Source organism: Apis dorsata, unplaced genomic scaffold (assembly GCF_000469605.1).
Source record: "Apis dorsata unplaced genomic scaffold, Apis dorsata 1.3 scaffold_285, whole genome shotgun sequence".
Taxonomy (NCBI): domain Eukaryota; kingdom Metazoa; phylum Arthropoda; class Insecta; order Hymenoptera; family Apidae; genus Apis; species Apis dorsata.
Window position 1 is genome coordinate 472139 of NW_006263560.1, and position 14727 is coordinate 486865.

The following is a 14727-nucleotide window of genomic DNA, read 5'->3' on the forward strand; positions in this document are numbered from 1 at the left end:
TCGATGAACTTTTTCAGAAAGTTTTTGTATAAAACGTGTACTCACAATATAAGCAAGAGTTGCTCCTACTAGCAATAATCCACGTGCTGAGAACACACTGAGCAACACAATGTACACACAAGCAAAAAACACTCGCGAAAATGAATTATGACTAGGTATAGAGAAACGTCAATATCACTAGCGCGTTTCCGAATAATATATGAAACACGTCTCGATATACTCCGAAAAATAAAGCACGACGGAAAAAAGATAGAAAAACCGCGAACCGTGAAAAACGTTCGCTCATGACCGTCTCGCGTGGCCGGCTGTGACTCTACTCCGGTTCGCTTCGGCTTCGGCGCGACACTCCAATCCCCACCAACCACGATTCTCCCCACCAATGTCACGACTTCTACTTCCAGTTTGTACTTCCGATCTTCTCGGTAAAGTTCGGCAATTTTCGACGCGATCGTAGGATCGCAAAATCAATCTTAATAAATAGGGTTATTTTTTACGTTTTTTTTTTAATTTAAATCAAATTTACGATAATTGTGTTAATAAAATTATTATTATTTCATAAAGAATGACGTAAATTTCAAAATATAGTATTTTGAAATTATAGTATTAATAAATTGTGATTTTATGTATACTTACGTTTTAAGTTCATATATATATATATATAAATTATATTATAAATTGCGCAAAGAATTTTTTAGTTTAAATGTATTACAAATTATAAAGTTTTGAAAGTTAAATTTTTTAATAAAATAGGAATAAGAAATATGAAATTAGGAAAAGTGAAAAATTGTAATATTTTATTTAAAAAATTACATTTATCACATCGTCTTCTTATTTTTATTGTCACCATTTTCTGTATATATATCTTTTTTTAATTCATAAATCTGAAAAAGAAGATTTATAAATTCTTATTTAAAAATATTTGTGAAAATATTTTATTGAATACACACTTGTATATATGCTTCAGTTAAAGTTATCATTTGAGGCAAAATTTGAGTTACATGTAAATCTTGTAACTCATACCATTGACCAGTTGCTCTATGTAAAATATGAACTCTATACGTTCCCTGACCAGGTTCACCATCATGAACTATATTTGCAACTAAATCATATGTTGTATATGGATGTTTTTGTTTCACTTCAGATGTTAAAATATCTCCAAAATCTACATTTCTTTAAAAGAATAAAGAAATAAAGAAAATATATTTTTAAATTTTAAATTAATTAATTGATATGATCATTATTCATATATATTAATAAAATAATATTGTAATTTTCTGTTACTTACTTAACTGGAAAATTAACTATGGTAGGATTTTTTTCTACAAAGAATGTATTTTTTGTAAACCTCTATGTAACAAATTATAAATAATTATTTATAATTATTTTAATAATTTTTTATTAAATAAAATTAAATAATCTACAATACAATATTATACTTACTTTTATGTAAAGTATAAGATAAGGAGGGAGTTCTGTTATCTCAAATCTTTTCATAAAATTTTCTTTATAAGTTTTATATTCTTTTTCTGTTATAGCATTAAATTTATTTAATAATGTGTACAAATTAACCTATTTAAAAAAAATGTATTTTATAATATTTGTAATAATCAAAATTTATAATCTACTTACTTGGGGAATAATATTTTCAGTAAATTGATCTTTAAAAAGAGGTGGTGGTGGAAGATCACATGTTAGATATAAAAATGGACTTTCTGTTACTGTTTCACCATATTCTACAGTATGAAGCAATTCACTTCTTTGACTTTCTTCTAATTCTAATGGTGGTATTTTTCGTGTGTATATTCTCATATGACCCAAAAATGTTTTATATACTATACTAGAATCACGTTTTTTTGTACCATTTAATGCTAAATGAAGAGCATTTAGAAACCATGAAAGAAAATCAATTGGATCACCTAAAAATTTTATTTTCAATAATTAATAATGAAAAACAATAAAATTTTTATTATAATTTATTTTGTAGTATAACTGTATAATAATATGATCTATTTTTTACCTTGTTCAGTAAATTGAAATCTTTTTTTACTCCATAAAACAACAGCCTGCAACATTTCATGTGGACTAACATGAGCTTTAAAATTACGTGGATTCCATAACTTTCTCATTAATTCTCCAAATCGTTGAACTAAAAGATAAGAAGAATCTCCAGGTGGTCTTTTTACATGAGAATAATTAGATTCTCTTAAAAAAAAGTCTCTTAAAGGTGTAACATGAGAAAGTGCCTAAAATCATTGAAATTATTATGAATCTATGTATCTGATTAAAAATACTTAAAAATAACTCACTTGTAGAATCACATTACAGTAATCATTTGCTTTAATATTATTCATTCCCACAATACCAGGGGAATATAATGAACCATCTATGGCTCTTGATAATTTATCACTTTTATCTAATTGTGCAATTTGTGCTTTATCAAATGTTGGATTTAAAACATATTTTATGTCATCCAATGATGAATCTGATAATTATTAAGAAATAATATTGATTTTTAGTAAACAAATATATAATAATATGTCATAATAATATTTTCTTACCAATAATTTCATAGTTATCAGGTAAACAATAAAATTTTAATGTATGAAGATTTAGAAAAACGTGATGGCTCTCAGCCACACTATGCGTATATGCATGAGTATTAGTACCTCTACCTTGAAAATATTTTCCACATACAAGACAAGCATATACATTAATTCTTGACAATGATACTGAACATAATTTTTCAAAATCAAAGTCTAAAAATTGGCGATTTATTGTATCTAAATAAGGACATAATCGTGGAGGTTCTGAATTTATTTTAGTAATCTTAATTCTTTCTGCAATTAAAAAAGATAATTATGATATATTTTACGATTTTTAGGTTATAAATAATATTTGATAATAAAATCAATATTTGATATAATTATATTTCTGTAATTTGAAAAATCTATGAATATCAAAATAATAATTTACATTTACAAATAATAAACATTTTTACTTATAATAATAAAATATATATTATTTATCACATAGATTGATATAATAAAAGAAAGATTAGCTAACCTTAAAATTCAAACATATAAATAATAAATTTTGACATTTTATTTTTATAAAATAAATTTAAAGTCAATAATAATTAATTTATATAAAATTTGATTATAAATACTTACTGTTAATTTCTTCATCTGAATTATTTTGCTCTATCATTAATTTTCGTTTTTGTTGAATTCCTGATTGATTTGTCGCCATTTTTATTAGCAATTAAAGCAAATTATTTTTATGAACTGATGAACTTGTAACATACTTATATAAAAATTAGAGATTTCTATTTTATATATATTTAAAAACACGTGTACACGTGTAATAAACAAAACAGTATTTCAATAGATGTAATTTTTAGCATATGTATTTCAATGCAAGCGAATTACATATACACATACATATATATATATATACATAGCAAAAATATTTTTCTAAAAACATTTTTCAAAGATGGCGTTAATTCTCAATTCTTTATTTTATTATTTCTACCGTAGAGAAATATTTTTGATATTCAAAAGATGGCGTTAAAGATCAATTCTTATTCTATCTTTATCTTCTTCTAACATTTTCTCTTTTTGTTTATGTGTTTCATTTGCGGCACTCTGAAGATGGCGCTAATTTCTTAATTTTTAATCTATTTTTATCTTCTTTCTATTGTTTGCTTTCTTTGTCTATATTTGATCTTGGCATCTGATCACAAATAATGTCGAAATGTTAATTCAATATACTTTTATCATTTTTTTTTTACAAAATTACAATATGCCTTAATTTTTAATATTATAATCTTTAATAATAAAAAAATATAGATATAGATACGAGCTAAAAATTGTATTATTTTGTATTTTCTCTGTACTTTATGTTTCTATATATATCATATCAAATTCTACATACATTTTTTTTATTTATATATATATATATTTTTTTTTTCTCATGTATATTTTATATATTTTATATATGTTCTATATTTTTAAACTTTATAGATTTTAAAATTTACATAATAAATTTTATAATATGAGTAAAGATATTTGTAAAGTTAAGTCATATATATTTGATTTTAATTTTTTGTTCTTAAATTTTAATTATTATAAAATCACATAAATTTAAATAAACTTTCTATAATAAAAATGAATTGTTTAAAAATAAGTGTAAGTAAATATCTTTCGATCTTCGATAAATCGATCAAAAGAATGTTTTGCGCGCCATCTACAAAACAGATTCTTTTTAGATGAAAAGAGAGCACTACAAGTTAATTCCCCCGCTACGGATGCCACGACTGATTGTAAAAGACTCCTCGATGGTGTGGACGCAGACTCACTTGACAAATATCCCTGGATAATGCATTTTTAAAAAGTAGAAAAATTTTAAATTGAAGATCTGCAGGTGGCAAATTAAGAAATGTCGTAATGCGTGACATAAGTTTTTTAAATCACGTAAAAAATCTTTGCCGTTGGATTTCAAAGTAAAATCGTTCTAATCGGTTCTTCGGGTCATTCGTTTAATCTGGCAACAAGACGATCCTCTTCGTTCTGTTGATATGGCCGTCGTTGAGGAATTTGATTACTTATGTCGTTTATGTGCGACTAAAACAGGTATTCTAATGGGATTACCAATCTTCGAAGCCGGCGATCAAATGCGCAACATTGACAAGAAAATAGCCGCGTGTTTGCCAGTGCAGGTAAAATCATACACAAACGGTAGAGGTCCAATTTCACTGCAATCTTCAGTGCTCTGTCTTCACCCCCTCTTCCTAATTTAACTATAAATAGAGGAAGAAAATTGGTGCAAGGTTTCACGATGTTTTTATAACAAGGATCATGTTCTGCATTAATTTTAAGCATGTACAATTACTTTTAAAATCTGAAGATTGTAATGCCACTTAATATATTTTTTGAAAAAAAATATTAATTTTATTAATTGATTAATTATTTTTAGGTGTCTATGACTGATCAATTACCAAAAGTGGTATGTGAAGAATGTGCTTATAAATTAGATCAGTTGTTTGATTTTCGTGAAAAATGTTTACATACTGAAGGAATGTTTATGGAAATGTTAAAAGAAATTGCCAAAAACGAAGTTGTTCATATATCAAAACAGGATTTAGAAGAAGTAGAAGAAATGAATAGGATTCAAAGAAATATTAGTAGAATACAAAACAATATTGAAAATGTACAAAATCATGTAACTTCTCAAGAAACAGAAGAACCTACTATACATACTATGCAAGTTATAGATGAAATAGATTTGGCAGCTAGTGAACAAGTTGTTACTCAAGAAGAAATGGGTCAACAGGATACTGATATTGAGGTTACTGGTATCGACTGTTTAGATGGAGATACTGCTAGAATGGTGGATGAACATATACGAGAAGTAAATGAACAAATAAACCTAATATGCTTGCTGAAATAAATTGTACTATATTATAATAATGTTTTTATTCTAAATAATTTCTAAATATGTAATAATAAATGCTACTTAAATATATTTTCTCATTACAGGTGTCTAATCATCAAATAGCGATGCATTTGGAAGGTGATATGACTGTAGTTGGAAATTTAACTGTGAGTGGTCATTTAAGTCAGTTAGGAATAAATTATGTTACTTCAATAAATCCTGAAGATCAGAGTCGAGAACCAATTGTACATTATTGTGACAGTGTAAAATATGAATCAGTACCAATAAAACAAGAATATCATAGGTTGCAGGATAGATTAACTGCAGAAGATCCTACAAATGTACTTGAAACTAATGTAAGTAGCTGAAATTGAATTAGAAAATAAAAAAAAAAAAAAAATAGTTAATATTTTCTTCAATGAGTAATTTTAACTTGTAGGTACCACATGAAAATTTTACTTCTGCTCAACCAGAAACCAATAGTGATATAGAAGAAACACGTATAGTTGAAAGTGAAACTCCTAGACATACGACTACACAAACAAATAATATAGCATCAACAAGTCAAGTAACAACTGGAAGTTCAGAAATTTTAGTAGAATATACAAAAAGAACTAAGCATGCATTATTAGAAACAACATTAAATAATCCTACAATTGATGAAACAGGTTCACATTGGTATGTATGTCCATTTTGTAATGAAGCAACATTAGGTTCAAATAATATGATAGCACATTTTGAACAATACTTTTGTTGCTGTCCATGTGGTTTATATTTTACAAGTGTAGATGCCTTAAATGTACATAAAGAAAGATGTGATATACATAAAAATAAAACAATTAACAAAGAAAAAGAAGTTATGGAATCGGAATTAGCGTCTTCTCAAAATGACATAAATATAGAAGAAAAGAAACAAGCAACTGTGAGACAAAAATGGACTCCAAAAGTTTGTGCTCATTGTGGAAAACAATACAGAACAAATTATAAACTACAAGAACATATGCGGAAACATACTGGTGAAAAGCCTTTTCAATGTGTAACTTGTGAAAAAGCATTTCGTAGTAAAATTGGACTTGCACAACATACGGCCACACATACAGGTCAATTTGATTACAATTGTTCTACATGTGGTAAAGGTTTTCAGTCTAAAAGTTATCTGGTTCTTCATCAAAGAGTACATTCAGATTTAAAACCTTTTCCATGTAATACTTGTGGACAGCATTTTAAAACAAAACAATCTTTATTGGATCATCAAAACAGACATCTTGGTGTTAAACCATATGTTTGCGAAATTTGTGGTAGAGGTTTTATAACTAAAGGACTTTGTAAAAGTCATCAAAAAATTCATTCGGGTATGGATAATCGCCAATATCCATGTGTGGTATGCAATAAAATGTTCGTTAGTAAAAGTTATCTTAACACGCATTTACGTATTCACACTGGTGAAAAACCATATTTATGTGAAGTTTGTGGTAAAGGATTTTTAACAAGAGTTGATCTCAAAATTCATTCGACAATGCACACAGGAGAAAAAAGCTTTAAATGCGATATGTGTGGAAAAGTATTTGCCAGAAGAGCAGCATTAAGATGTCACAGAAGATTGCATACCGGAGAACGGCCTTACAGATGTGATGTATGTGGTAAAACATTTACACAATTTACTCCTATGGCCATTCACAAAAGATTACATACTGGAGAACGACCATATGAATGTGATGCATGCGGTAAAACATTTGTATCGAGATCAACTATGATGTGTCATAAAAAAAAACACCATGGTGCACCTCCTGTGCAAAAGGATGAACCAGTTCCTCGTAAAAATGAAATGAAAAATATTTTACCAGCAGAAATTGTACTTCGAGATTCTCAAGAAGGAATTCAAATTACTGCAGATTGAAACCTATAATCAAATATTGGGAAATATCGAAATAAATATCAACAATGCACGATAGAAAATAAAATATCAAGTCTGCATTTTATAGGAAGCGGCATTAGTCACCACGATGTATTCCTTTACTGTAGCATATTATACGTTAAATTGTATACACACAAAGAATATATTTTCGAGAATTCTTTGCAAGAGATAATGTTTTCTAAAGTCACTTATAGGTATAGAAAATAAAATTAAATAATTATTTACATTATCGTCTTTTTTATATCGGTATATATTTTACCGAAATATGTTGCTATTTTTAAAATATCTACTTTTTTTATTTGCAATTTGTTTTGCTCTAGAATCTTTCGATAATCAATAATTATTGTTATTGAACTATAAAATATTATGAATTTTAAGTTATAATAACGATAAATATTATTTACAAGCTTTTACAATCAATGTATGTATTTGCATTATAGAATTTATTTTCTAGCTTGTGATAATAAATTTTTTCAATGATATATTTTAGAAATTTAATAGGAGTACATTATGTAATTTAAATTTCTGATCAAATAATATCTATGTTTATTTTTACAAAAAACTTAAATTATTTAATAATTTTTGAACATACAAAATAAAATTGAGATAAATCAATTTATTATTTATTCATTAACATTGTTCTAAAAAAAAATGCAACGTGTATTATATTAACACGTTATTTATTTACAACATATTAAAGTATATTAGAAAAATCATTCGTTTTAATTATCACATGAGAATTTACATTTTATGTTCTGTGTGCATTATAACTTGTTATAAACATCACAAAAAAAGCAATCTAATGCAACGTCTATTAACTATGTAGTAAAAAATATGATTATCATAAGGAAAATAAAATATTTTCTTATTAATACCAATAAAACATTAAAATATTATTTATCGAATTAAAGGCTGATAGCTACTTTTACTGCAAAGAAATGCTATGAAATGGTGGTTATTTCATTAATAATATAATTTTTAAAATTTATATATAAAAATGTCTAAAATTATATAATCACCTTTAACATTATATTCTTGTGGCATCTCTGCAGTTCTCTTTTAAACAAAAACAGCTTTCAGCATTATACATAGTAGAAATTGTGATATATAATAATAAAGTGATTACATTATTTGTAAAATTGTGATTGTAATATTATTATTGACAAATCTTCTTGAAAAAATATAAAAAACTTTACAATTACTAGTGTTATTTTTTAATTTTATATACCTAAATGCACATTGTGTTAAAATTTTTTTATTTATTACATATTTTAACTCTGAAATATAGTAACAAATTATTCATAATAAGGTCAAAGAAAATTTCAATTTTATTAAAAATTTTTTTTATTTCGAAACGGTATTAAATAATAATGTTAATGACAAGAGCTGCTAAATTTATATTGATTTTGAAATTGATATTTAGCAGCAATAACATAATACGGGCATTATGCACGTATGTTGATTTTTTTAAAGACATAAACTTATTTATGTCTTTAAACTACATTATTACACTGACTTGTTATGCAACTAATACATATGTATTCACGTGTATGCATAATATACATATATATGCATGTGTATGCTGCCTAGCGTGATAACAATTTCCATTATAATCGCTGTTCCTATTTTCTACATCATTCTACAATTGACAACAAATATTTAATCTATAATTTGACATTAACTACCTAGGCAAGGCATCAATGATAATATATTTATTTTTAAAATTATTTTTTTCCCTAAACTATAACTTTATAGCGGGCCCCTAAAATTACAAGAGACATGAGCAATGATTATTAAATTCCAGAATTATATTAATTTTGTCGCAACTTATTTAATTCTTTACATTTTTTCGTGAAGCTTTGTTAATACAAAATACATATAAAATTGTAAATAGCCACGATAAAAAGAAAAACTTATAGAAAAATGTAAGATACAAAATATGTCCATCGTTGTTTGGCATGTTTTGTTGTAATTTTTTGTTTATATAAATATTTATATATTTATAATATTCTTTTATATCTATATATATATTGATTTAATTTTTTCTTTTTCTGTTTTACGTCCAAATATTACTATGTAAACGTTCTTGTAAACGTGCAAATAGGGGCCCTCGCTAAATCAGTGGTCGATAACGTTAACAAATTCTCTAATAATTGGATTATACGTGTATCTTACAAAGCACCACGATCTAAAGCTATACAATACATATAGGGTGTTTGTTTAATATATAACTACAAATAGGGAATCGGACGTACAATTCTTACATTTTATATTTCTTCATCATTTGCTTATACATATAACTTTTAAAGATAAATATTGTTAATTAATAATAAATAACAATTAATCAAAAAAAAGTTATGCAGCGGTGATAATTGTAGTAATATATAAGCGCATTACTGAACACCCTATATATTTTGTCTAGTTGTCACTTACACAATAATAAGCATATATTTTTAATCAAAATTTGATTCAAACAACGTAAAATTAGAAATCTTTTTACAGAATCAATATAATATCGAATCCAATAGAATTAATATAAACAAATATATACATTATTTTCGAAATATTATTATTCTCAATCATTATAATTATTTTTTTTTTTTGTGAATTTTAGTATAAATACAGACAGAAAATTGTTTCAAAATTTTGTACATATAATTATATTGATCCCAAAACTGATTTTTAACTTATACGCTTTTATTATAAACTTAGTATAGTCACAGCGACGTATTTATAAATTTATAGACATAAAAAACTATTTTTAGGAACGCAAGAGGATTCGAAGGAAACATTATTATAGTTATTAATAAATTTAATATTGAATAAATTTTTAAAATACATTTATAAAGAAAGTCAATTTGAGAAAATAAAAAAGAATATACGCGATATATTGAAATATAAAATCTTGCCTGATGAAGTTATAAATACACGATCAAACTTCCTTTTTCTTTTGATCTTCAATATGTATATAAAATTTTAATTATATAGTTTTTGTATCTTTTGTAAATTATTAAATTTTATCTTTTATATTATATTCTTGGCAGTATTCGCATACATAAATATTATAAAAATTATGTTTAACAAATATTATAAAAGTGATTGTAACAATAAAATATAAAGAATGATAATAATATATATATATATATGTAAATAGCATTTTTTTGAAGAATTATAGTCTTAAATAAAAAAATAGGAAATTTGATGTTGTATTCACGAATAACAGGCATAAAAAAAATGAAATACGGAAAGTTTATTTTATTTACAGATTTTATCTATCGATTAATAACGAGTTCTCATAATTTTTTTTAATGGTCAGCGAAACGATAATATTACATAATTCAACATATACAAATAATAAAAATGCTAATATTCGAATTTAATACATATTAGAAATTATATGTATTATTTATATATAAAGAAAACTTTACATATTAAACGATAAAAAGATAATATTTATTACCAAAAAATAATTTCTTTGTTTGCCTTTCTTTATATGCATAAAATAATTGAACTGTTAAATCTTATGATAATTCATGACACTGTACTTGAGGAAATCAAAAATTACAAAATTAATGAAATAAATGACATTTTGCCAATAACGACAATAAAATCAAAAAATTATATAAACCAAAATATTTTATACACTCGTAGATTTGAGCACCTATATTAATTTAAGAATCATTTTTCTTCATATAATTGTACTATTTTAATTATGGTGGTTTTTTTTTTATTTTTCTTTTTTTTCTTTTCAATCCTTTTACCGTTTCAACACTTTTTCAATGAATAGCAATATAAAATTGCCACAAGTATCATATTACTCACAATTGTAACAGCGATGTAATCCATCAGTCTTTCTCTCATTTCAACATCTGTGTCATGGTTCATTTCTTTATATTCAATATAATATGCACGCATATTTGTGTCTGTGGTGGTTTGAAATATTGATTTAAGATTATTAAACATAATAAATGATGCTATTTATTTCCAAAGACGTATTTTTTTATATGAAATAAATCAACATTATAGAATAAGAAGAAAAAAAATGTTGGTCCTCTTTTAAATATTATATAAATGTTTGTTCAAATAGTTTTCTTGTTTTTATATTCTCATGAATATATTTAAATTATATATAAGTGATGCAGTTATACAATTCAAATTAAACCATTTCATTGTCGATATTAAAGAATATATTATATATTTTATAATGATATATTTTGAAATAAAGAATATCTACAATTATCTAAATATTCTATTGTTTTTTTAATTTATACTATTCTTTAACAATTGGACGATTTTAATTACAAATATTTTATTTAAAGTGTATTTATAATTTTTGCAATTATTAGAAATTAATTACTAGAATATCGAATTTATGAATTACAATCCTGAAAATGATAGTAGCACCTCCCACAGACACTAATAATAGAACAATTTTTATTTATCTTTTAATCAGTACTTTCTCTTGTTCAATAATTTTTTTTAAATTTCATATTAATCAATGATTCATGTAAAAATGAATTTAATCGCACGATATTAGAGTAAATTCTTCTAATAATGTGCCGTATGTAATCAAGCAATATCAGTGTACAGCATTATTATTACTGTCTTTTTCTTATACTTTATAGAAATTATTTTATTTTATTTTATTTTAAATTATAATCGTTTTTATTTTATTCGCGCGCAAGTAATATTAAATAGTAAATACGTATATTTCTCTTTATTTTTTCTTTTTTAAAATTGCTCAAATAAAAATAAAAAGATTGTAAATAAATTTATAATACTTGCACAAAAGATAAATGATATTTTGCATTTATCATCTCTAGAAAATCTCTCCTTCATAAGTGAAACATTTTTGCACAGCAAAATATGTTTTATGTATTGTAATTCTGTTAACAGTATCAAATAGATTTGATCATTCATCTGATTTAATATAGTAATGGTGAATATCGAATTTAAAATATAAATAAAATCATTTGCGCATATACCTACTATTATTGCTCCAAAACTACAGCACATAAATAGGTCCAAAATGTTGTGTACAATTTTTCTTCATTACAGGGTATGATTAATTTAAATATACCCTAGAATAACCCTAAAATAAATTTTATTTATTTTAAATTAATAAAATATTAAATTATATAAATTTCACGAATTTTTATAAAACATTTCCAATTTTTAAAATAGTAATTATTTACTTACAATGTGCTACTTAACAGCGAGCGTCTGTTTAAGATGGCGCATGAGGTGACTGCCGACGTCGTGAACCTCAGGCCATTGTTTGAGCACAAATACTATGCCCAATACAACAAGCGTAGTAGTTAATATGCGCACCCTGCACATGAAACAATGAGGCTTAGTACAACTGCAACAGAGATGTGAAAACAAAATAAAACAATGAGTGTGCGAAATTAAAATCAGATGGCAATGTACGTGATGAAGTATGAAATGAGATGTATATAAAGTAAAAAAAGTTAAGAATGATCCGAAAAAAAGAAATAAATAAATTATATATCTTGAATTAAATTATATGTATTAAATTATATGTTTTATGAAGATTTTAAGCTGAAATAAATATATTTTAACAGATTATTATATATTAAATAATTTATTTAATTATTTATTCTCTGAAAAATAAAAATAATAAATAATTTATAATATGAAATAACTGTACCTAGTCCTAAGAAAAGGCATCATTATACCAGCACCTGTTGCAACAAGAAGTAGAATAACTTGCAACACAGTCAATACCACATTTATAAGCTTTACAACCAAGGCTCTTGCATTACTATTATCCAAACCCTCTAAAGTAACATATTGTTGGTGTTGCTGTTGTTGATGTTCCATTTTACAAATTTTAGTTTGACAACTTTCCAACATTTCATGTATATCTCTTAAACGATCTTCACTTTGATATTGCACTTTTTCTTCCATATCTGTTATAGTCTGTTTCAAATTTTCTACTTCATTTTGATGCAGCTCAGTCAAATCATTAATTTGTTCTTCTAGACGCTCACATCTAAAACGTTCCTCTTGTAAAGCATGAGAAAGATATGTCACTTCTTGTTGTAAACTCTAAAATTAAATGATGAAATTGATAAAATTGTAAACATAATTATTATTTATTCAAATTTCTTAATTGTTCTTTAGTTTTTAATCATTAAAAACAAACCTTTAAACCTTCTAATTTATCTTTCATTCTTTCCAGATTTTCTCTATGTTCTTGTAGCTCTGAGAAAATAGATTTGAGACTAAGTGCAGCATTATTACTATTGTGACATGTGTGTGCTTGCCCCCTACTACCAGGTCCGCTTTCGCTTGTAACACTAGAACATTCGGATCCTTCTTCGGATGGAAATTTCATTGCTGCAGCACTATGAGTTGATCCCAAACTACATCCACCAGGAAGCGTCGCTGAACCATGATGAGCTTTTTCATCTTCAACACTAGCGTTATCTCCATTACCTGCACGCGGTGTATCGTTTACATAAAAAGTCGAGCCATCTGCAGGGACACAGACGTCGCAAGTTAGAATGTTATCCAATACCAAATTATCTTGCCTTTGTTAACAATTAATGAATTTATGTAGTTTTTCATATTATAACATATCTTTTTTTAAAATAAAGATATTGATAATAAAAATATTTTTATATATAATTACATCAATGATGTATCATAAAATATTATGTAAAATTAATATAAAAATTGTTTTCTTTATAATTTTTTTTTAAATTTATTTACATGTTTAATTATATTGATGTATTGTTGATGTATTGGATAACTAATATAAGGAAGCAAATATCAAAATTTATAAAAAGCCATTAAAGATAAGGCAAAATCATTAAATAACACAAAACAATAATAAAAATATAAAATTTATAATGTAAATGTAAACACAATATTTGAAAATTGTCTATAAATAAAATACATAAAATCTATTAATAAAATATAAAATCTATAATTTTTATTATTATAGAGTAAAAGAGAATAGAAAAGAAATCATAGTAAAAAAATTATTAAGATTTACATATTAAATAATAATATGTTTATAAAATATATAAAATATATAAAAAAAATATACAATAGAAAAATTTAGCCCAAATGTTACTTACTACTTTCAACTGCCACGACAGCGCAAAATATTAAATATTATTTATTCTCCAATATTTAAATAAGTGGAAATATATTGTATGATTATTATAATATGAATAATCATTATATCAATACATTTCCATCTTATTCCAAACAAAAATTTCTTAATATAATAAAAATATTATTAACCAAAATAAAATTATAAGAATTTTAGTATATATGCGTATTTACATATATATATATATATATATATATATGTATTATAAATAAAAAAAAACGTGCATTCTATC

The 14727-nt window shown here is 24.8% G+C and overlaps 3 protein-coding genes across 14 annotated transcripts in view; 1 reads left to right on the plus strand and 2 right to left on the minus strand.

Annotated features, from left to right (window-relative positions):
• Positions 1–777: 777 nt before the first annotated feature.
• Positions 778–3473, minus strand: LOC102680986 (U4/U6.U5 tri-snRNP-associated protein 2). The gene is made up of 9 exons (XM_006616894.2): positions 3171–3473; positions 2559–2837; positions 2307–2482; positions 2018–2243; positions 1630–1916; positions 1441–1569; positions 1286–1347; positions 948–1170; positions 778–881 (listed from the first exon to the last, which is right to left on the minus strand). Exons 1-9 carry the CDS (start codon positions 3247–3249, stop codon positions 816–818), a joined length of 1527 nt encoding a protein of 508 aa, XP_006616957.1. The 5' UTR covers positions 3250–3473; the 3' UTR covers positions 778–815.
• Positions 3474–4280: 807 nt separating this feature from the next.
• Positions 4281–7572, plus strand: LOC102681122 (zinc finger protein 260-like). Of its 3 annotated transcripts, none has more exons than XM_006616895.2 (4): positions 4281–4717; positions 4975–5409; positions 5538–5789; positions 5873–7572. In XM_006616895.2, exons 1-4 carry the CDS (start codon positions 4577–4579, stop codon positions 7328–7330), a joined length of 2286 nt encoding a protein of 761 aa, XP_006616958.1. In that variant the 5' UTR covers positions 4281–4576; the 3' UTR covers positions 7331–7572. The 3 variants fall into 3 exon arrangements, with proteins under 3 accessions (XP_006616958.1, XP_006616959.1, XP_031366889.1); XM_006616896.2 differs by lacking the exon at positions 4281–4717 and adding an exon at positions 4738–4880; XM_031511029.1 differs by lacking the exon at positions 4281–4717 and adding an exon at positions 4767–4876.
• Positions 7573–11830: 4258 nt separating this feature from the next.
• The window catches only part of LOC102681558 (transmembrane and coiled-coil domains protein 2), a 9222-nt gene continuing 6325 nt past the window's right edge, over positions 11831–14727 (minus strand). For 4 of the 10 annotated variants that reach the window (XM_031511030.1, XM_006616904.2, XM_031511031.1 and 1 more), the window contains 5 exons: positions 14458–14466; positions 13518–13849; positions 13020–13420; positions 12548–12710; positions 11831–12440 (listed from right to left, as the gene is read on the minus strand). In XM_031511030.1, coding sequence (XP_031366890.1) covers positions 12554–12710; positions 13020–13420; positions 13518–13849; positions 14458–14466 — 899 coding nt within the window. In that variant the 3' untranslated portion in view covers positions 11831–12440; positions 12548–12553. The remainder of the gene's footprint in view (positions 12441–12547; positions 12711–13019; positions 13421–13517; positions 13850–14457; positions 14467–14727) is intronic. The other 6 variants (XR_004150698.1, XR_004150697.1, XM_006616902.2 and 3 more) reach the window with 6 other exon arrangements.